Source organism: Cyprinodon variegatus, unplaced genomic scaffold, assembly GCF_000732505.1.
Source record: "Cyprinodon variegatus isolate N-32 unplaced genomic scaffold, C_variegatus-1.0 Scaffold613, whole genome shotgun sequence".
NCBI lineage: Eukaryota > Metazoa > Chordata > Actinopteri > Cyprinodontiformes > Cyprinodontidae > Cyprinodon > Cyprinodon variegatus.
The window spans coordinates 110,756-133,479 of record NW_015151066.1 but is presented as its reverse complement, the minus strand read 5'-3'; the positions used below and the strand labels follow the sequence as shown (position 1 = coordinate 133,479).

Below are 22,724 nucleotides of genomic sequence, written 5' to 3'. Positions count from 1 at the left end.
ACTTTAATAATCCCAGGGAGAAATTGCTTTCTTTACATTACTCCATCTGTAAAAGACAGACATCTAAAACATGCAGGGCAGCTTTAGTGGAGGAGCAGGTTTTAGAGCAATATGAATGCATAGTGACAAAACGCTCTGTGTTAACTTCATAAACTGCTGGGGAAAACATTAGCCTTAATACCTAACTGGGAGGTAATATTAGCGTTTAACAAGCACATACATGAATAATATTTAAAAAAATTCTAACAGGGTGATTTTAAGTTTTAGCTTTCCACGAAAAATAGCATTTTGGAGTTAGAAAATTTTTTTTATGTCTGTATCTACTATAGCTTAAAAAAAGGTTTAAACTGAACTCTTAATTTATAGCTCTACACGTCCAAATAAATTTATATCTTAAAAACACCAGTTTTTAAGATGCAAATAACAGCAATTAATGTTCATAGGATTAAAACTCAGCAACTCTGCTTTATGTTCATGTTCAGGAGGCCTCAATGTTTTCCCATAAACCTAGAGACTTCAGCCTGCCCAACCCTTCATGGGGGGAAGAGATGAAGCGGCTGTATAAGCATTATAATCTCCAAAGTGAGGAAGCAGCAGGACAAGGGGAGGATGGAGAGTGGTGGACGAGATTGCCAAGCTACAATCGATCTTTGAAGTATGCAACAGGTACGTGTGCAAACTGGGGTGTTTGTTTTTAAACTATGCTTGAAAGCAAATTCACAGCAGACAGAAAATAGATATTTCTAATTATTAAAGTTATTATTTTTTATTATTTATCTTTTATTTTTTACTGTTTTAAACAGATTTCTTTAATGTTTTATGGCATTGCACACAGTGCTGAAGGCTGGAGGTGGGGCTTTAAGTCACTGCTGCAGCCGTCACTGAATCCATGGAAACACAACAGATTTAGTGCAGAGCAGGAACAGACCTAACGGGGTAGAGTTGTTGGAGCTGCAGTTGCTGATGGAAAAGCAGCTTACTGCAAAAACAATCAAAAACTATTTGTAAATTAGTAAGTATTTAGCCTTAGTTTGAACTGGTAAATACGATGATCTGCCAATGGAATGAGCATTTTTACCATTAAAATAGGATAATTAGATATAATACACTTTGTTATTTTAAATGTAAATTGTCTTATTCCATTGGCAAAGTGTCTTTTTCACTTGCTTTATTTAAGAGAAATGCATTTATTTAAAGAAAATTTGACTTAGATATAAATTTTTGGTTTGGACTAGTTGGATGATATGAACAGCTTAAATCTATATCAGATATCCTGACATATAATAATTCCAAAGTAATTCTCACACCCATTCTATTATTTGAGACAAGGTGTTTTATTAACTTCTATGTCTAGAGTTGTATAAACCCAGCATATGGGCCTGCAGCTTGCTTCTACAAATATCTGTGAAAGAATGGGTCACGCTCAGGAGCTCAGTGTATGCTATTATAGATCTTATAGGATGCCCCTTATACAACAAGTTCAGTTTAGAAATTTTGATGTCTTTATTACAAAGTGGAAACAACACCAACCTTGACACAAAGTGTTTTAGACAACATAAAACTGCTGAACTGGGGGAAGCAGATGCTGAGGCATATAGTATCAAAAGATCACTAACTTTCTGCAGAGCTGATCGCTGCATAGGTCCAAACTTCATGTGGGCTTCAGACCAGCTCTAGAACAGTGCGAAGAGAGCTTCTTGTGCAATGAGAGGCTTTGAGTGTTGGGTTGCAAAGCACGCTGCCTCTGGACTCAAATCACTGCAACAGGCTTCTCCATCTGGGAATCTTATGTATGGGATTGGCAGTGTCAAGTTTAGTGAAGCCCAGCAAAACAGCATTAATCTATGACCTCACAAATTAACTTCTGGAAGAATGGTAAATAAAAAAGTCACAAACGCACTCCTAGCTTCAGTGACATCACCAGTTTCAAATTGGAACCCATGGATTGAGAATGGGATGTCAGCTAAGCTTACATGCGCCTCAAGACTGGTTAGGGTCAAGTTTTTGGCTAAACGGTGTATATTGGTGTGCATTGAGGTTTGTAACCCTAAAACTGCAGATGTGAGAAAACCCCCAAGAAAAGACTGTTGATGGCAATTTATTTAAACAAAGGAGGGTTTTATTTCAACCAGGTCAATATCAAAACATACACATCTCTGCACAAATCTAGTGGGATCAAAGCTGATTGTAGAAGGATCCTCCAAATATCTATTAATAGAGTCTCAGTTTATTGGGATACTAATGCATTCACAGTTTCCCATATATCACATCCCCAGCATGTAACTCTCAGTTATTCTCAGCCTTTCATAACCTTGGGGTCCTGACCCCAATTGAGGGCGCAAAATGATTTCTGGGCGTCACTTTATCATCTTGGAAGAATATAGATGCAGAAAATTAATGTAGTTTTCAACTGGACATGAGAAGCAATGTCCAGTCGGTTGGGCTGTATGAATGGATGGGGGAAGTGTTGAAATGGACTTCAGGGAGAGTTACGACATAACCATTCAAACTATGAAAGGAATTGTTGATTCTTACTTCAGATTTCTGCTTGAAAAGTACAACTGTAAATGCCAGCCTTTCACAACGCATCACCTATCCTGTTCATCAGAGCTGCAGGACGCCCTGTTCGATCTCTCCTCTGATTCCACCTTACAGACTGCTTTCTCTGCATTATAGATGGAAGAATTCTGGTTGTCAAAAGCAAGACAGCACGCACCACTGTCAAAAGCTGCAACTGATGATCTGATTCCCTTAGGGCAGCAACTAACGATTATTTTGCAAATCAAATAATCTTTTGACAATTTTTTTTTCGATTAATCAATTAATAATTGGATAGCCAAGAGAAGACTTTCAATGAATTTAAACCAGGTGAAACAAAAACTAAAATAAATGGAAAATGTAACATTTTTTTTTATAATTTTGGCATAATTACTGCTGTAAGTGGGTCGCTCTGTCAGCTAAAAGAATATTTTACAGTCTCTATAGTCCATTTAATGATTCATTGATTACTGAATTAGTTGACGATAATCTCAATCATCGATTAATCACGATTAATCCAATTAATTGTTTCAGCCCTAGCTTCCATTTTATTTCACATATCTGTGGAAGAAGTCCTTTATATGTGATGACATACATGAAAAGCAACTCCTTAGAATTGAGTGATATCCATTTGGCCGTTTCCAGCATAAAGCCAAGAATACAGCCGCTCTGTTCAAACAAGTTACAGAAAAAAACATCACTTCTTTTCACCAGGAGAGATATTTTTCATGTTTAAGCTCTCAGAAACATTTAAAAGGAGACTTAGGCTGTCTTCTAGTGGGTTTTGTTAAAGTTCAACTCACGTTGTTATTGTTTTATTCCATTAAGAAAAATACATTTTGAATTATTCGTTTACATTTAACTGCAAAGTGATTGGATATCGCAACCATTATCAGTCTGTTCAAAAAGTTTGCATTTTGATGTTGCTTTATGATTTTCAAAAAATCCCTCTGGTTTCAAAATAGAATGATAAAGATACTAGTGGCTGGATTAGATTCATAAATGCTTGTCTGATTATTTAAATGATTGATTGACTTTATTGATCTCACAGTGAAGAAATGTACTCCTTATATCAGCTCAAATAGTTAAAGGAGAAGAATGTGCCAAAGGAAGGAAAAGGTACATGTGATATATACAGCATAAACAGTGTGTCCACATATGACAGCTTTTTTTTATTTATTTTTTTTAGCAGGATTATTATACAGGGTTATTGCACAGGTAACCTGACTCCGCCAGATGGAATAGCGAGTGAAATCTTGAAAGCTCACGAGATCAGGATGGTCTCACGAGGCTATTGCACAGGGTGATTACATGGGTATTTATGTAAATGGATATTTATATGTAGCTATTGCACTGGGGTTAAAAAAAAAAGAAACAGGTTATTGCACAGGGAATCAAATAGTAATAGCAAAATGTATATTTGTGCATATCGATACATTGCAAATGCACTGTATTAATATACTGATTGGGCATCGGGGGGTTGTGGACAGCAGTGCATGTTAAATTGGGGATACTGCTGTACATGTATCTGAGGTTATTTCCAGATGTCTGACAAAAATACTATTTGCACCGATTGTCAAACATCTCAGGTTCTGTCTGCTGAAATCGAAAATCCAACTACATTTCTGAAAATATCTGTCTGAATTTCATGTAAGAAAATGTTTTTATAGTAAATAGTTCTTTGCCTTGCAGCAAGAAGGTTTCGGGTTCGATTCCCAGCCCGAGGTCTTTCTGCGTGGATTTTTGTATGTTCTCCCTAAACATGCGTGGGTTCTATCCGGGTACTACTCCGGCTTCCACCCACAGGCCAAAAACATGACTGTTAGGTTATTTGGCGTCTCTAAATTCTCCTTAGGTGTGAGTGTGTGCGTGAGTGGCTGTTTGTCTCTGTTGCCTTGCGATGGACTAGTGAACTGTCCAGGGCGTACCCCGCCTCTTGCCCATTGACGGTTGGAGATAGGCACCGGCCCCTCCGCGACCCCAGCAGGGATAAAACGTGATGGAAAATGGATGGATGTAAATAGTCCCACATGAATGGGTCAGACCAAACATCTCAAATTAATAAAATAACCCAATTAATCTTTAACACTGGCAGATCTAGATTTAAAGATATTTCCATTTGAAAATAGAGAATAGGAAGAAAAACCAGTAGCCTGGAAAAAATATTTTTATTTTTCATTTATTTGGATATTTTTAATGATGTCAGAGTTGGTCCTCCTTATATTTAGACTATCTTAGGGGGGTGTTACTACAAACATACAAACTCTCACATGCAGATTTACCTTTAGATTAAATGATTTGATTGAGATTTCTCATTGGGGCCTTTGTACCTGAGCTCTTATGCACAGACAGTATATTTGAAAGTAATTGTACACATTTAGCTGCTGATGATTGTTTGTGTTTTTCTTGTTTTCAATCAGGAGGAGTTTATCTCAGCAAGATGATCCAATCAAAAGCTCGCCTTTTTACCCGGAACATCAGAGACCCTGGAGCAGCCTTTGAGTATGTTCTCTTTTTCAGAAACGACAAGCAGAGGTGTCTGTGCATCTTCCAAGCTGGTCACCTGCTGGAGGGGCCACCAGGGTGAGATGGTTACTCCTGAGCATCTTTACATATCTATATTCAACCTTTGATTCCTTTTATTGTTTAATGGTTTTCGGTTACATGCATTAACTTGAAATAAAGGTAAATTTCATGTCCCAGTAGAAAGGTTGGAAAGCTTCATATGTCATAAAATCTTTAGGTTAACTTTAATGATCATCTAAATGGGAGTGTGTGATTCCAGGCATGTCCACGGGGGGGCGATAGCCACCATGATAGATACAGTCACAGGAACTCATGCCTCTCTGCTTTCTGCACCAGTTATGACTGCCAACCTGAACATCAACTACCGCAGGTAAAACATGTTTAACGTGTGAATTTAGCAGTGGAAGTTACTTTTTATTCTTAGCCATCTTACTGTTTTGGTGCAGTTCTGCAGATTCACCATGGCCTGGAATTCAACAGAGCCTCATAATATTGGTCACATGTTAGATGTTGGTTTTGAGACAGATAGATAGAAATATGTTTTAGGTAGATGGGTAACAATTTGAACTCTGTTTGCTTAAGTGAATTTACCAAGTTTTATTAATAAAGTGTATCTCATTTTAATAGTTATAAAACTAGGCAACATTTACTCAGACTTAAAACGATTAAATACAGAAAAGCCTCTTGCTGTGATAGAAACCATGATCTCCATGCTGCAAGGCAGCTGTGTTGCAAACTATGACACCTTCCACACTGCTTTCCTGACTTTTCAACAAACTGCGTATCCAACAGCGCCCCAAAATTGGCCTGAATGAAAATTGCTGACTTTTGTAAACAGGAAAATGAGAAAACATAATTCTGGTTGTTTACATACAGTTAGAACTCAATTCGAACATTTCTGGTTTCTTGTAAGTTTTCTTCTTCTGAATGGTTCAACAGAGCAGCCACTTCCTTTCTTACTTTGCAATGGCCAAAGTCCTTTGGTACATACTTTTCAGATATTTTTTTGTTGAATTTGCTACCGTGTAGTGCCTTACCAAAAAGGTAGGATGACTTAGTGTGCAAATGTAATTTTTAAATGATTCTTATGGATTGTATTCACTATCTTATTAATTATTTATTGTATGATTGTTGTTTTTGGTATAATAAAATATAGTACTGGTGACTGTGAGAGTTTATCTTGAGGCAGTTATCATGTTGATCAATGGGCTAATATATGAGGAGATCACTGATTTATTAGCCTTGTCTGTAGTCCCATCCCACTAGGAAGCACTGTGCTGATCGAGTCCACTCTGGACAAGGAGGAAGGCAAGAAAAAATTCATTTCATGTAAAGTAAGCAGCACTGACGGCTCCAAACTGCACACAGAAGCAACAGGTACATTTTCTGATGTTTCTTCCATTTCTATTAAACTGTTTCATGTTTTTTTTTTTTATCCCTTTGTTGTTGTTTTTTAATGTTTTGTTTATGTTTTTCCTTGCAGCCCTTTTTGTGTCAATCAGTGTCAGCCACCTACTGAGAGGGTGACACAGACAAGCCAGGCTCGCCTCTAATACAGAGGATATAACACGTCTGTGAGCGTGGGATCCATTTAGTTTGGAATATGAACATATTTTCCAGCTCATCTTAAAAAAAACTTTAATGACTATATTCTTATATTATACTCTAACATGTTACTAGTAATAGTATCAATTTGAATTTCTCTGCACGTTTGTACTAACACAAAAACAGTACACTTTTTAACTGTATTTATTGAACAAAGTGTTATTTATTGGAAATACACAGTGACCTTAATGTTAAGAGCTTTTTTTTCTGAGATGGATTCTATACTTTCTGTCTGTGTGAGTATTTTTTATTATAGGAAGAAAATATAATAGATGTAAAAGAAATGGAGAGGTTAATTAATTTTTAAGATCAAATATTTAAGTGTGCAGTATTGTGTCTTTGCTAAGAAGAATTTGTCATTTTGCAGCAAAGCAGTCCAGGTCACTTTATTTAAAAATAAAAAAATATATGTACTGGCAGTAGCTGAAAAAAGACGGAAACGTTAGAATTTTAGAAAGAAAGAACATTGTTAGCCTTTAACTTTTGGTGCCTCTCTAAGTTTCCTGCATCTTGTGTTCTAGCTATTATAGGTTTTGATCTTTGCCTGTCAGGTGTGAACGCTGGCTGTTACTCCACCATGTGGTGGCTGTGGTTGGTTTTGACTGTGAGATGTTTCTCGCCATGCGAATATCACAACTTTGTCATGTATAGAAGAGGCCTTCGTAAACACTGTTTGTCTCGTCGACTTATGCCACCCGAACTGGCACTTTGAACACACGTCTGCATTCAGAAGTGACTGCAGCGTGTGGCGGCCCAACATTAAAAAGTAATGACCTCCACATCACAGAGAGGCAAGCTGCTCTGGCATCACTGCAGACCACAGAGTTACACTGTCTGATTCAAGGCGGGTTTCTTTGCTCTACTGCAATTAGATATTAAATTGGATATTTAATGTTTAATGCCATATCTACCTGTTGTTGATGTAACCTGAACAAAAATAAGTTCCATATTTGCAAATATGGGTTTAATGGATGATTTTTTTTTTTATAAACTGAATTGTTATTTGATTTAAGAGGAATTAAATTAATTACATGGAGCTACAAAATGTATTTTGTTGTGAGTTTTTTTTTTTTTTTTTCTTATGGTCCTATTAGCAAAACTTTGTCCCTTTATTCTTATTTTTTCTGCAATCCAGATCCAGTCAGATTCACATGCAGTCATCAAATGTAAAGCTTTAACATGTTTATTAGTAGCTTTTAATGTTGTAGTTCAGCTGTTATTTTTACAAACGGGGACGATGGCCCATTAAAAAGGGCTTTTTAAAATCGAACATTCAGGGCAAAATGTTTTTAGCTTAAACCATATATATATATATATATATACTCTGGATAAAATGGCACATGAACCAGTAATTAAACCAGAAAAAAACTGTTTTAGTTCACTTGGGGCTAAAAAATGACTTCACCTTCAGATAAATGACAAATAGAGCCTTTTTTTTTTTGCTTGTCTTAGATATTCACTATGAGATTTGTTTGCTGATAATCAATTCAAAGAAGTCCAGATGGTAATATACTTATAATGAATGCTTGTGATTCACAACATCACAGTTAAATAAAGGAAAACATGCAAATTTGTTCAAAGGCAACACCTCATGCACCACTACTTGTAACATTACAAGAAAATTAAAATAACCTAGCAATGATACTAAGAATGGACCTTCAGCAGTCTTCTTTATCCTTTGGGAGCTGATATCTTTGTACTGACCAAGTTTTTAAGGCATGCTGAGGTTATATGGGGTTTTCTAAATAAGTCTTTATAATTACCTGAACAATGTGCGATACTTGGGCACTGTAGAGCTGCAATGAAACGTAAATTATCCTGCCAGAGCCTGTGTTTATGTATATATCTAAGCTTAAATGTATAACTTAACACTTTTAAAATTAGAAAAAGTTCATGGCAAATTCACTCTCATTCATGCAGCAGTTTTTTTTTATCAATTAGGTAGTTCATTCATTCCAACCTAAAATAGACACCTTTGAGTCAATGATTGAAATCTCACTATAATTTTGAACAGTTTGCTTGAGTGACGTTGTCTGTAAAATGTAATAATACTATATCATCTATAAGTTTTTTATTTTATAAGAGTTGCTAATGTAAAAAGAACAAAAAAAAACAGTCTGATTTTACTTCAACACATAATGTTTGCAAATGCAGCAGCTTCTACACTCTATTTAACGTCAGTTCTTCCACATGTTGGTCTCCTGTGTGGTTTCTGTGTATATATGTTCATAGCAGCGCGGGTCTGCTAGGTCTTTTTGGGCCCCTCACATCTTTAACCTCGCTGAAGCATGCATTCAGATGGAAATGCTACCTAGTTTTTAAAGTCTTTCTAATGCATGAAAGTGCAGAACAAATAAACACAAGCTTCTCTTTTTTTCCCCTTTCCAGTCTCATGTGGTCAAGTTGGGTTTAAAGGAAGCGGCTGTTTTCCACTTTCAGTTAAACCACCTGCAGCTTGCTCTGTCCACTGCAGCTCTTCAGGCCCATCAGCCTTTTAATGTGGGGGAGCTCCATTTCACAATCCCTCGGCACTGCCAGTTTTTACATCAATCAAGTTGGCTTTCAATAAGGGGCCATTACTGATCTAAACTAAAGCTGCAAGCTTCGTTTTACTGACTGCAACAGAGAAAAGTCTGAAGCTGTAGCCTTTTTATTTATTTATTTAATTCTTTCAGTAACAGGTTTTCTAATAATAGAAAATAGTAACGATAAAACCCTTACAAGATTTGGGTAGTTTACTTCAGTTTTGTCTCATAAAAGTGGAAAAATTCTGAATAAACTTAAAGCACAATTTTAGTTCACTGTTAAACAGTGACCAACATTTTTGGAAGAAAGAATGATTGATTGAATTGGATCAACCAAATTCCCTAAAATCTTTTTTTTTTTTTTTTTTTTTTACTAATATGATAATTGATAAAAAAAAAATGTAAATTAACGATTCCCTTTTCCTTACTTGCATTTTATACTTTTTTCAAGACTCAGCTTGAAACAGCTGATATGAGGGGTTTCTTTTTGTTCAAAGGTAGTGGAAATCACACAAAAAATTATGTTTGGAAATAAAATATAGAATTATACATTTTTTGCATATGCCATTCTCATTTTTTCCATATATGTCCAGATCAAAGCCGTTGTACGATTACATTTCATACTTTAATAACACATTGGTAAATGGTAAATGGCATGTACTTATATAGCGCCTTTATTCAAGTTAGGAGACTTGACCAAAGCGCTTTACACTACATTCATTCACCCATTCACACACACACTCACACACTGATGGTGGCAAGCTACATTGTACATTGGACACTCTTGACAGTTTTGCCTGTTCTCTTTTACATAACCAGGGCTAAAAGTTTGTCTTTATTTCCCTGTTGAGTCAAAATTAAAAGATAGGTATCTACTTCTGTAGGTTTAATTGACACAATAAACCAGGCATACCCAAAGTTGGTCCTCAATGGCCGCTTTCCTGCAGGTTTTAGAGGTTTCTCTGCTTTAGCACAGCTGATTCTGTTTATTGCAGTTCAGCAAAAGCAAAAGCCTGTTAATAAACTATCATTGTAAATCAGCTGTGCTGGAGTAGGGAAACCTCTAAAACCTGCAGGACAGCGGCCCTCGAGGACAGACTTTGGTGATGCCTACAAAAAACCCTAAAGATTTTTACCAAGGAGTGGTAAGGAGGAATGAGCCTGTATCTGAGGAAGTTATGCGTCATTAAGTAAAGTTGAACTAACTCAGAGTAAACCTTTCCTGATAATGGAGCCTAGGCGGACGTTCAACTGAAGAAACTCATTGCTCTCCTACCTCCAAAGTTCATCTAATAAGGCCTCTGATCCACTTGTGTGCTCCTGTGTGCAGGCGGTGGATGCGTTTCAACCCACCTCCAGTCCCTCCTCCACCATCGTAGCTAAAGCTTCATAAGAGTGTCATTCCTCCCTGGCTCTTACTGCGTTCCCTGTTTCATCTGGCAGAAGACCGCCATGTTGAGCCTTGTTCTGCCAGAGGTTTCTTCCCAATGGGGAGTTTTTCCTCTCTACTGTCGCTCCATGCTTGCCCATCATGGACAGGTTCTCTCAACTTGTGTTATCCAACTGGATTTCCATCTTACAGGTCCCTGAGTGAAGCTCTAGTATAACCCCACTGGATCTTCCCATAAAGCTCAGCATACCGTCTGCTAACCAGCAGTCTACAGACTGACCAACTTCATCTATCTCCACTCCACCATCAGTTTCAGTCATAGTTGCATATCAATCAAAATTAAGCGCTATGTTTCCTGCCGAGGTCTGAGCGCCAAAGACAAAGTATATGTATCAATACAAGTTTTTCAGATTGGATTCAGATTGAGCCTAAGCCTAGAGCTGCTCCCAGCATTAGTCTGCCCATTGAAGCACAATGTCCTACAGAAACATTTGATCATGTAAACAGAGAACACATATTGATTATTCATCGTTTTCTTTGTCTTTCTGGTCTGTTGTAATAAAGCAGGATTTAGATACAGACCATAAAGGTAATCTCTGCAAAGGCCCAGCTCTGGTTTATGATAGCTGATTCCTGCAAAACAAACCCAAAGAAAAGTGCATTTTTAAAGGAATATGTTTTATTTTTGCATGCAGATTTCAGTCCACAGGCCATGGACCGCCAGTCCTCCAGGTTTTTTAGTTTGTCTGTTGAGTTGGCAGCAACATGGGATTATATTTCTCAGCCGAGCACCTCAAAGCAAACCCGATCCGCTGGCGTTACGTAACAGTCGGTGACATAACTCCCTCCAGCCCGGCCTGGGACAGCAGGGAGGGGGTGAGAGCAGAGGGGCTGGTCCGGTCCAGCTGCACCCTGCACTGCTGCTGCCACAGGGTGAGAGCAATTATTTTAAAACATAGGAGGAGGGGTTGCTCTGTAAGAAAGAAAAGGAGACAGGAGGAGAATTATGTTTGGGTTTCTGGACTTATGAGGACAGAAAGAAGAGAGATGGCGGTACATGTTTTTAAATGTCTGCGCCGACCCGGGCGCTAGAGCAAACAACAGGTAGCATGCTTTCTGTCATCTTTGCTTTTAAAGACAGGATCGCTTTGGCTGACCTCTGATGTTTGCCTGTGGCTGTGTGGGTGAGAGGTGAGTGTGAGAGAGTGTAGGTCCATCCAGCGGCTTACAGGAGCGTAATGGAATATGAGGAGCCAGACTTTCTACCTGCAGACACCCCCAGGAAAAAAGGTAAGCCAGGGCCGGCCCTAGTCATAGACAAACCCCTGGGCCTCTGTGCACCCTGCTGATACCAAGAGGAAGTGTAAGTCTTGAAGGACATGTTGACAGCTGCACCAATCCATACAGGTGCATCTCAGTAAATTAGAATACCATCACAACAATCGTTTATGCCAGTTGCTCAGTTCAAATACTGAAATTAATGTTATAATTAATGTTACAAAATTATAATTATATAGATTTTTTTTCTTCAATAATGTTCCTTACAGCTAATGAAAAAAAAAATGTCCCATGTGATGTCATATCTGGATTCACTCTCACTAATCGCCATGTTGGTTTGCAGAATCGCTTTAGAAACAACTTAGTGTATTTTACTATATATATATATATATATATATATATATATATATATATATATATATATATATATATATATATATATATATATATATATATATATATGGGGAGCAGTGTAGGGTTAAGGGTCTTATTGCCCAAGAATCCAGAGTGGAGGCTGTGGGGATCAAACTGCTTACTGCACTGCTCATGGGCACATGGGCACTGCTGAAACCCACTAGGCCATCACCTCCCCCAATCTAATGTTGATATTGGATCAGAACTTAAAAAAAAAAAAAGATCTTAACGTCACTAGTTTAATATAATTCTTTTAAAGTTATTTGGTTACATCCTATTGGGTGAAAGGAAGTGCCAACCATCCAGATGGTTTGGCAAAGCTCAGTTTTCACTACATTCTGAAAACATTAAATAGGAATGACCACAAATGGAAAGTTTAAGAGATGAATGTAAGTGAAGCCTTGAGGCACCCTTGAAAAACATCAAGAATCTACTGTGATCACATATATTTCTGTAAAAAAGGGTGTTTAACTGTATGTATGGGTATTCCGATAAACTATATATATATGACAGAACCTCTGGCACCCTCTGTTCCCCATTGTCTGAGACATTCACTGAGCACAGTCTGTTGGAGCCTTGTCCTTGATGTACTTATGGATCTTGGATGTTTCATCCTGGATAGTGGCTCTCATGCTCACTAGTCCTCGGCCTCGTTCCTTTCGACTAGTGTAGTCTCATGGTGCTGGATTTGGGGTAGAGCCCTCCTTGCATGGTTAGGAGCTTTCCTCCTTCATCTGTGTCCTGTATATAATCTTTTTCCCAGCTTATTATTCCTGCAGGGTATCTGATTACTGGTAGATCATAGCCATTTATTGCCCAAGACTTATGAGCTGGCTCCTTAGGACCTGCCTTACTTGTTGGAGGTATTTGGTCATAGCTGCTTTCCTTGTCACCTCTTTGAGGTTACCATTTGCTTGTGGGATTCCGAGGTACTTTTAACTGTCCTCAATGTCTGCTATTGTTCCTTCTGGGAGTGAGACCCCCTCTGTGTGGACTACCTTCCCTCTCTTAGTCACCACCCGACCACAGTTCTCTAGTCCGAATGACATCCCCTCTACATGGATGACATCAAGCTGCACAACCTGCCACTACATTTTACACTACATTCAGTCATTCACCCATTCACGCGCACACTGATGGTGGCAAACTACATTGTAGCCAAAGCTGCCCTGGGGCTCACTGATAGAAGCAAAGCTGCCATACACTGGTGCCACCAGTGCCTCTGACCACTATCAGTAGACAATGCGGGTGAAGTTACTTGCCCAAGGACACAACAATAGTGAAAACCAGAGCCAGGGCTTGAACCAACAACCCTCCAGATGAAGGACAAACTCCTGCATCCGAAGCCACTTACATAAATAAATAAAAAAGTAAATGCACTAAAGAGGAGATGGAGACAATTAATTTCTGCCTTGGCGAATCTTTACCTGACATGACTGACCAGCTGTTCCCACCACCTGAATTCTCCATGAGAATCGCATTTCTCTCTCCATGTCTCCTGATGGCAAGAACCGTCGATCAGACTAGCTGACATGAGAAAGTATGGCACGTGGAACACTTCCGTTTCAGACGTGTAGGATTTCTGTTTTGTATGGATGGTGGAAGGTGGTTTAGTAACATAGAGAGGACTGTAAAGCAAAGCTCATCTAAAATGTTTTGGAGGATTCACAAGGTGTGGGCTGCTGTGGAGCTGGTGCTTACTGAAGCAAAAACTATTCTACAAATGCCTTACTTGCTCCAGTGAGGAAAAGGTCAGTTTTTTTTCTACGTGGGTCAAAAGGTCCTCTTTTCAGATGAAAGAAAAGTTTTCATTTTTTGTACATAAAATTTTTTCAATAAGAAAAGAGGCCATAAATTCAAATTGTTTGAGGTTCAGAGTAAGATTTTGATTTATGGAGCCATTTTATCTGCTGCTGCTTGGTTTTCATCAAGTCCAAGTATATTTCTGAGCAACTTTTGCTTCCCTCTGCTGAAAAGTTCTTTCGACAGGTTTATATTGCATTCCTGCAGGACTTTGCACCTACTTACACACTACTATAAGTACTTAAAGCTGCTTTGAGTTAAAACTCCCTTTTTGTTGGTCTTACGTAATATTTTAGATTTCCAGAACCAAAATTTGGGGTTTTCATAAGCTGTTAGGATTAATCATCCAAATAACCAGAAATAATTTTCCTAAACTATATCGCTACAGAAGTTAAGCTTAAAGTATTAAATTAAATGAAATACACTTACTCTTAATTACCTGCGATGTGCTTGTATTAATGAAAACCTTCATAGTTTAAAAAGGATGTTCACAGTCATGGTTAAAAGCTGATGTAATAACATCTGTTTTTTGTGTTTATGGTGGGAAAAAAAAATGTTACGCCCTCATTATCTGTTTGCACGGACATCATGGATTCATGTACTTTCCCATGGTGGCTTGTGACTAAAACATTTAAACATTAAAATGAGAAGTCAGACACTGCACAAAGACACGGAAGAAAGAATTGCATTAATAAATTAGCTGTCTTTCTGGTTTGATAATGAACAGAGAATAATAATTTAACAAAGCTGGTGTGGCCTAAGCAGCATACAACGCTTTGCTCTTATAAGTTTTTCTTTTTAATTGAAATGATTTTTTAATTGATGTTTTTTTTTTAAGTTCAGCTGCCAAAAAAAATCCAATAATTTAATAGATTAATACAGATTAACAATACTGAAAATTTTTGATTAATAAATGATCTGACTATTTACATTACTTTATCGCCTCAATAATCCTTTTATTACACAACAATAGCTGCATAATTCAAATAAGCCTATCACTGTGTTTTCTAGCTGCCGTAGTGTGTTCCCACTCTTACACACTCTTTATATCACCTTTCTGTCACTCCTCTCTCTCATCAGTCTTTACCCCAGTAACCCTCCTCATCCCATTCATTGTGCTGCAGTAAGGTGCTCTGAGTGGGTAAGAATGGCACTAAGATGGAGTAATCCACTGGGATTAACCCTTATTTTTGCTTCTGCTTGTGGCCAATACCTTTCTATTCTAAGCACTCACTTGCTATAATCAAACTATTGGCTACCAGTGGAGATAAGTCTGTTTGTCCTCCTGCTACAGAAAACCACTGCACATCTTTTGCTAAATGCTTAATGCAAGGTGACAGTTCCTCATCGTTTAGGGATAATCATGCATAAGTGCACAATGCAAAGGAAACACTCTTACTTCTTTAAAAAAGTGCACTAGGAATCTCTACTGTTTGTTTTAAGCCAATGCAGGATGATATCATCTTAATCAAGCTGCAGTCAAATGCTGAATTCTATGAATTTCACTTAAATGCTTCTTAAAACTATAAATGCACTGTATGAAAGAACTTTGGGAATGCAAAGTGATGACTTTGAGGCATGGCTGTATGAAAATTCTGTCAAGGGGAAAATGCATGAAGACTATTACAGCGTAAGCCATAGATGAAAAGGTAATTAAAAAAACATGCACAGACACACTTCATAGACAATTCTCTTTATATGTGTATTTATTTGACATCCAAGAAAGTATGCATGAACAGGAAGACAATACAGCTCCAATAATAATAATAATTCATTTAATTTATACTGCACTTTTCACCAAAAAGGCCTCAAAGTGCTACAAAAAAAGCATTTAAAAAAGCATTAAAAAAAGAAATACATAGAAATAAAAGAAATGAAATGAAATAAAATAATAAAAGCTGTTTTAAAAGAGAAAAAAGAAACATCTAAGAGGGACCAAAAGTTTTGCTAAAAAGAAATGGTTTAAGGCCTTTTTTAAAAACACTCAGTGGACTGAGGTGCTCTCACTTTGTCAGGGAGGGAATTCCACAGATGTGGGGCAGCAGCACATAATGCTTTATCTCCCATTGTCCATGCAGGAATGCTTTTCTCAGCTCCACCTCTGGACACCTTGCATCCCTACTATAACTGTAACTTGTATTAAAGTTTCACTATAAAAAGTTTCAAAAGTAACAGTATGTCAGAGATAAAAGTAAGCAGTGAAGTCAAAGGAGTTGAAGTTCTCTGGGACAGGATTGGGTCAAAGTCAAAACCTAGGGAAATATATAAAGAAAATATTTATATGCATTGAATGTTACAGAAAGATAATTTGTGGGGGAAATTGTGACGTGTCGAACATAGAGCGGAGAAATGGCCTTATCCTCCTTAAGTTTCTCAGGTTCAAGCAAAAAAAAAGAAGAAGAAGAAAAATGAGGGTAAACTTGTGTCAAGGCTTTGAAAGAGAGGTTGTCGCTTTCCATTTGGATAGGTGAATTAAATGTTTGCTAATGCTAATAAAAGGGCATGCAAGCATGAATGCGCCACTCACTGGCCAGGAAAGTAAAACATGTGGCTGTCACCCTATAAAAACTCCTTAAGAGGAGAAAACCTCCTTCAGAGCACCGTGGAGCTCCAGCTCGATAGCAGTTCAGCCTCCAACATGATGGAGACTCAAACCAAACCATCAGAACAACAAGGAAGCAGCTACAGGAGCCTTCGGTGAATGTCCTTCAGTGAGCAAGCCAGGGTCTGGACTTAAACCTGTTAAAGATTTATTTGGTGTTTACTGATGATGTTCATCCAACCTAACTGAGTTTGAGAAGAGTGGGAGCAAAAAGCTCATAGAGAGACATTAAAGAACAATACAAAAACGAAATAAAAGAAAAAAGTAAAAAAATTAAATTTAATGAATTAATTAAATTAAGTGTATTTACCCCTAATAAGAGCGAGTAATAAGATGATGTGCCAACTGAATGAGTATTTTTACTCTTAAAAGTAGAAAATTATCAGGCATGCTTTGGTTGTGTAGTGGTAAGCGCACACAACCCTTGGTCGCCTTAGTCCTTGATGCAGGCGACCTGGGTTCGAGTTGGTCCTGTGGTCCTTTCTTGCATATCTCTCCCCCTCTCTTATACTCCCTTTCCTGAGCTGTCATCCAGAAAGATGAGCCACTAGTGCTGTGAAAAGGAAGACAATTAAATATTATATGCTTAAGAAAAGACCATCTAATCGTTTTTTCTTATTTTAAATGTAGATGTTCTAATTCCATTGGCAAGGTGTTTCACTTACCCCCTGAATTCAAGAACAAACGCACTCATGACCTATGTAGATTAAAATGTTTTGCAGTAAAGAACTGAAGCTGTCAATCAGGGGTGTCAAACTTGTTCCAGATGATTTGATGAGATGACTGGAGTCTGGTGTGCTATTGCTTGGTTGGAAAGAAATCCTGCCGCCACACGGCCCTTTCTGGAACCAGTTTGGCACCCCTGCTGTTAATGGTACTAGAGATTCTTCAAAAATATTAAACCTTGTGTCGAAATTTTTTTTTTTAAAAACAATTATGTCTCAATAATACTTTGACATAAACTTTCTGAAATATTTTTTCAGTTTCTTATGGACTAATAAGTGTAAAAACTACAGCAATCAGTTTGTAATAGTAACTTGTAAAAAGTGATGGCTTTGTACATGACCTTTAATGCAACATTATAAAAATAGGATAACTTTTTTTAAAAGTAAACTCACAATTTGATTTCCTCTATGTGTTTTGCCGTACAACCCAACATTGCTTCAGCTCAAATGATAGAAAATAGAATTTTTTAGCACGTGACAAAATGCCAAATATGATAACATTTTAAAGCAGCTGCGACACCATTATGCAACGAACACCATGTTAAGTAAAAGTGGAAAAAGACTGTTTTAACAAGAGCAGAGCTACTTAGGAGGAAACAAAATGTTAAAACTGGATGTTAATGGGCTTAAGGATTTGGAGTAAAACAGTATCAGCTTACTTATCAGGTCCTGGAACTGGTTTATTCAGGGTGAAGCGTAGAGTCGCCGAGTTCTTGCTGCTACTGTTCAGTTTCATACTGCTGAGCTGGCTCTTCTTGGGGTGATTAGTTTGTTGGGTTTTGTGGCTGCTGTGGGTGTCTTCACTTATTTCTTAAGCACTTTTTTTTTTTATTTGTGTCACCCATACAAAAATGAATCCACCTCCATTTCTTAGAAATTGTGCCGTCATTGCGTATACGCTGTGGATCTGATCCTCTTCGTCCGTTTATTAATCTAACGCTGCTGTTGCAGCAGTAAGACTCTAAAGCATCCGGTTGCTAAAATTCTGAAATACACTTTTCTGCTATTCTTTAAATTAAACCATCATGCTTGAGTCATTAGTTTCATACCTGCTGCCAGCCTAAAATATGAATCATTTTTAACAATATTTTCTTGAAGTTCATCCCTTCTCAGCTGCATGGTTAGACTTGGAAAGCCCTTTTAGCTCTAAGGCTGTAGAGTTAATGCTACTTGTTAGACAACAATCCACTCTAATCCTCATGAACAACTAAAGGTATCCTCCTCTGCCCTCAATATAATTGGCATTATTTTGTATTTGTTTGTTTCATTTTAGTTGAATTATTTATGATATTATATTCGCTTCTCTGGAATATTATTTATTATTTAATATTATTTATTCCCTTTTATTCTAAAATTAAAAACCCTCAAAACAATCGTATGGACTCTGTTTGTCTTACATTCAAGAGGATACAAGATGTTTTCATTCAGGCAATGTTTTTAGCTTCCTTTCTGTGCTCAGTGGGCTCCAGCATTATTATGTAATGCAGCGACTGCCACTGCAGGAGCGAGCTTCGATGTCGGAGCACAAACAAGACAGTGAAATTGTGACAGATTTGTTTTGCTGTTGTTTGTACCTTAGCAGAAAGTTGGATCCCCTGCAGTCACTAAGTGGTGGCTTAATGAGCGCCCTTAAATCAGGAGTTGCTAAATGTCTTCATGTTCTGTCACTTATATTTATAGAGATACAATTTATTAATTATTTTATTGTAAATGTAAATCTTATATGCACAGAAACCAAGATCAGTAATCCCATTTTTGTTGTTTTATGCATTTCTAAGGTGATTAATTTTCCACAAAAAAAATTTAAATTGTCAGTCTTTTAATTATAAGAATCTTTCGTCGCTCTAAAAGTCGAAAACAAAATATTCCTTGAGGTAATAAAAAGGTTTTTCATTCCGATTTCATTTTGTTTCTATTTTAATGAAAAAAAAATCTCCTTAAAGTTCCTGCATAGTCTGCATTGATGTGTTTTTTAAATTTTCCGTGCGTGCGTGCACTGCTCTGCTTTCATTCCATACTTTCTGCTTATGAAGCAAAACTGATTTGATGAGGGCAAGAAAACAGAGGAAACCACAGAGGACCTGAAGTGGCGCCAGACAAAGGCCGGCAAACTCTGCTCCTTCCATTGATACTTATCTACTTTGACTTTAAACATCTCTTTCTGACACACACACCCACTGATGTGTACGGCTCCAGAAATAAACTCTTTAGTTAGAACCGACCCTCTTCTCACACTGCTACACAGACTCTCACAACTGCGGTCAAACAGGCAGACGAAAAAGGAGGACCAGTTGCTTCACAGACACCCACCTTCCTCTGCCTTTATCTCTGCTGTGTAAATGTACTGTAGTGTCACACAAACAGACACCAGCGTAAATAGGAATCTGCTAATTTAACCACTTTTACCCAGGCTTCTTATCTGTCCAGTTTGCGCACTGGAAAGTAAAGAATTCAAAACTTTTCCATAAAAAAGTGACATTTAGGATGAAGACTTAGCTTAAACTTAGTATTTCTAACACAATTTTAAGCTATTTATTTTTCACATTTGTTCAAGAGAAGGGCTAGAGAGCTTAATTGAACACGATAGAGGATTTTGTAGTTTCTGTATTCAGAGATCTCAGCAGTTGGCACAACGTGCTGTCATTTACCTCGACACAGTTAGTCGTGCTGCAGTGCAGGTTTCGGTGGTAGAAGTATTTAGATTATTCACGTGGTGAAAACCAGCCTCGATGAGCTCCAAGCACACAAGTGGAGGCATTAGAAATATTTTTTTATTGTGATAACATTTGACTTCTGTCATGTTCTCAAGCAAGACGAAAGCTCATCTTGCTTTAATTTGTGACAACTGTTTAATTATGCCCTATTCAAAAGGCAAATAGCTTATGTCATTATCTCAAAATAAAACCTTTTACTATTATAATCTCTGTTTAACACAGTTTACAAAGTATGGAAACTGAGAGACCTTGAAACAGATTTTGATCACATTATCTTGACATAATGAGCTGTTTGTCCGATCCAGAATTAAAGGGTCATTTCTCAATGTGTCATACTTTTGAGATGAAAATGTTTAAATTTGGGGGTTCTTTTTATCTCAAGTTAATGATTTTATGATAATCTTTTAATTGTCATCTTTAAGGTAAGCATTTGTTGTGTCATTGACTCAAGAAAACTCAGTCATGAAATTCTTTTTTAGCTCTTTTTTTAACTTTACATCATCACTTCGAGAAAAGTCTTTTATACATCTCAACAATATATTTACGATATTTATTTATTTTGTACTTTTGCTGAATTATTTCATTATTTGGACATTACCTTGTGAAAAAAAACAATTATCTTGACTGAAATAATTTTGTGATAATAGTTTAGATCTCTTGAGATAACATAGTAGGGTTTTTTCAGATAAAGAGATAATACTTGTTATAATTAGGAAAAAAAAAATTAAAGATTTTCAACTCATTGCTGTCATATATTTTCAGTACTTGGCTTAATAAGAACTGCTCACTGTCAGCATGCCATGATTATCTCTTAATCTTTAGCAAACAATGCACTTTTTGTCAAGATACAGAGATAAGCAAACCTCTTTCTGGTTTTGTTTAGATAACTAGACTGTCAGCCACTGCAACCCGAGAGAGCGGTAGGAAAAAAAAATATTAGCAATTAGTTCTGTTGTTTTTTTTTTTTGTTTTTTTTTTCCAAATCCTATTTAGTAACATTTTGAAGAAGAAAAGAAAAACACATTTACAATGCATGGTTGGCCAAAGCATGAAATTCATTTAATGGTATCGGTTAAAAAAAAAATGTGTCTACTTGCCGTGTCAACATATTAGTGAGGTTTGTATGTATGTGATTCCAGTTTCTTTTATTTGTTTTTATATTTGGGTTCTTTTGAAATACTGAATATTTGCTTTAATTGAGACAAACTGCAATACATGCTGTCGTTTTTCATGACTTTATGTTGAGCTAAATCATATTTTCTTTCTTCCTCAGGTGGCGTTGTGTCCAAGAAGACTCATTTGAGTAAGTTATCGGAGCCCAAGCTGTCTTTGCGCTTTAGCCTAACATGATGTGTGTGTGTGTCTGTATATGGTAATGACATTGCTCGTGTTTGTGCTAGATATTTGTGCATGCTCTGCGGTTAACTTCATAGTTTGTGAACATGCAACTTTGCACCTGTACAGAAGACATACACACACTCCCATACATATTGGTGTCGCTGGGGTTGGGCTATTAGGAAACATGGTGGGGATTGTGCGTGTGTTGCACCTGTGCTACCCCCTCCCCCCCCATGTACAAACACATACACACACAAACCTTTACCACGCTGGCATCTAAACGCAGATGACAGAGATAACATCACATCTTTTTTTAACTCTTTTGGTTTAACACTTTCTGCCACAACTTTAGCACACCTGGCCGTGTTATCGAGTGTGGGATGTTCTGCATAACACAGCTTTTATATTAATTGGTGTGCAGATAAAAAGAACAAGAACAGGCCCAGACTGAACGGTGATGCTTTTATGGCTCATTTGGGAACGGGAGTAAAAGCTGAATCCAGAGATGGAGGTTTTATGAAGTGTTAAAGTATTGCTGTACCATTTTTTCAATAATTCAGCGGCCTCAGGTGAAAAAGTTATAATAAAAAACCTTCTCATCCACTGAAACAGCTGGAGTGTATTGGAAAGTGATGTTTACTCAAATCCTATAAGAAATAAATAGAAATATCTGTTATACTTCAGACTTTTTCTATTTTTGAGTATCAGGACTTATTTGTCAGACATGTTAATACTTGACATAAACGTATTATTCGATTTTAAGTAGCTATTTAAATATTTTCCGAAAAAATGTGTTTCAAAACATGCTTTATCATGACGTAGAGCTACACTTTTTTGTTCTTGTGTTGACATCTTAGCATGGCTCTATTGGCTCATTCTGTCTTGTAAAAGTTCCCAGAATCCCACAGGTTGTGAATGCATCTATCATCTACAATCTCAAAGTCACCAATTTTCTTTCAGAATTAGTTTTGAACTCTTGTTTCAGTGTTTTAGAATTGTAGTTTTCTTACCGTTTGTGGTATAAATTTGATCTCTCCACAATGAAAGAAATTTAAATCAATCTTTATCCTTTCAGCAAAAATGGAGGGATTTATAGTTTTATAATGACTCACAAATATAAGTCTTTATAAATCCATTCAGTTTGATGGAAGCCAGGCTTCATCTAATTACCCCGCTGTTTTCTGTTTGTTTGTTTTTTCTGCCCTTCTTCTGACTGATATAGATAGATAGATAGATAGATAGATAGATAGATAGATAGATAGATAG

General features: G+C 37.1%; 1 protein-coding gene and 1 pseudogene across 1 annotated transcript in view; both read left to right on the top strand.

The window, feature by feature from the left end:
* The window catches only part of LOC107096308 (acyl-coenzyme A thioesterase THEM4-like), a 9,205-nt gene extending 1,504 nt beyond the window's left edge, over nt 1–7,701 (top strand). Inside the window, exons 2-6 of the mRNA XM_015392908.1 lie at nt 483–666; nt 4,959–5,121; nt 5,324–5,434; nt 6,317–6,441; nt 6,548–7,701. Of these exons, the coding sequence (XP_015248394.1) occupies nt 483–666; nt 4,959–5,121; nt 5,324–5,434; nt 6,317–6,441; nt 6,548–6,591 (627 nt within the window). The 3' untranslated portion in view covers nt 6,592–7,701. The remainder of the gene's footprint in view (nt 1–482; nt 667–4,958; nt 5,122–5,323; nt 5,435–6,316; nt 6,442–6,547) is intronic.
* Nucleotides 7,702–11,499: 3,798 nt separating this feature from the next.
* Nucleotides 11,500–22,724, top strand: part of LOC107096307 — a 30,304-nt pseudogene continuing 19,079 nt past the window's right edge.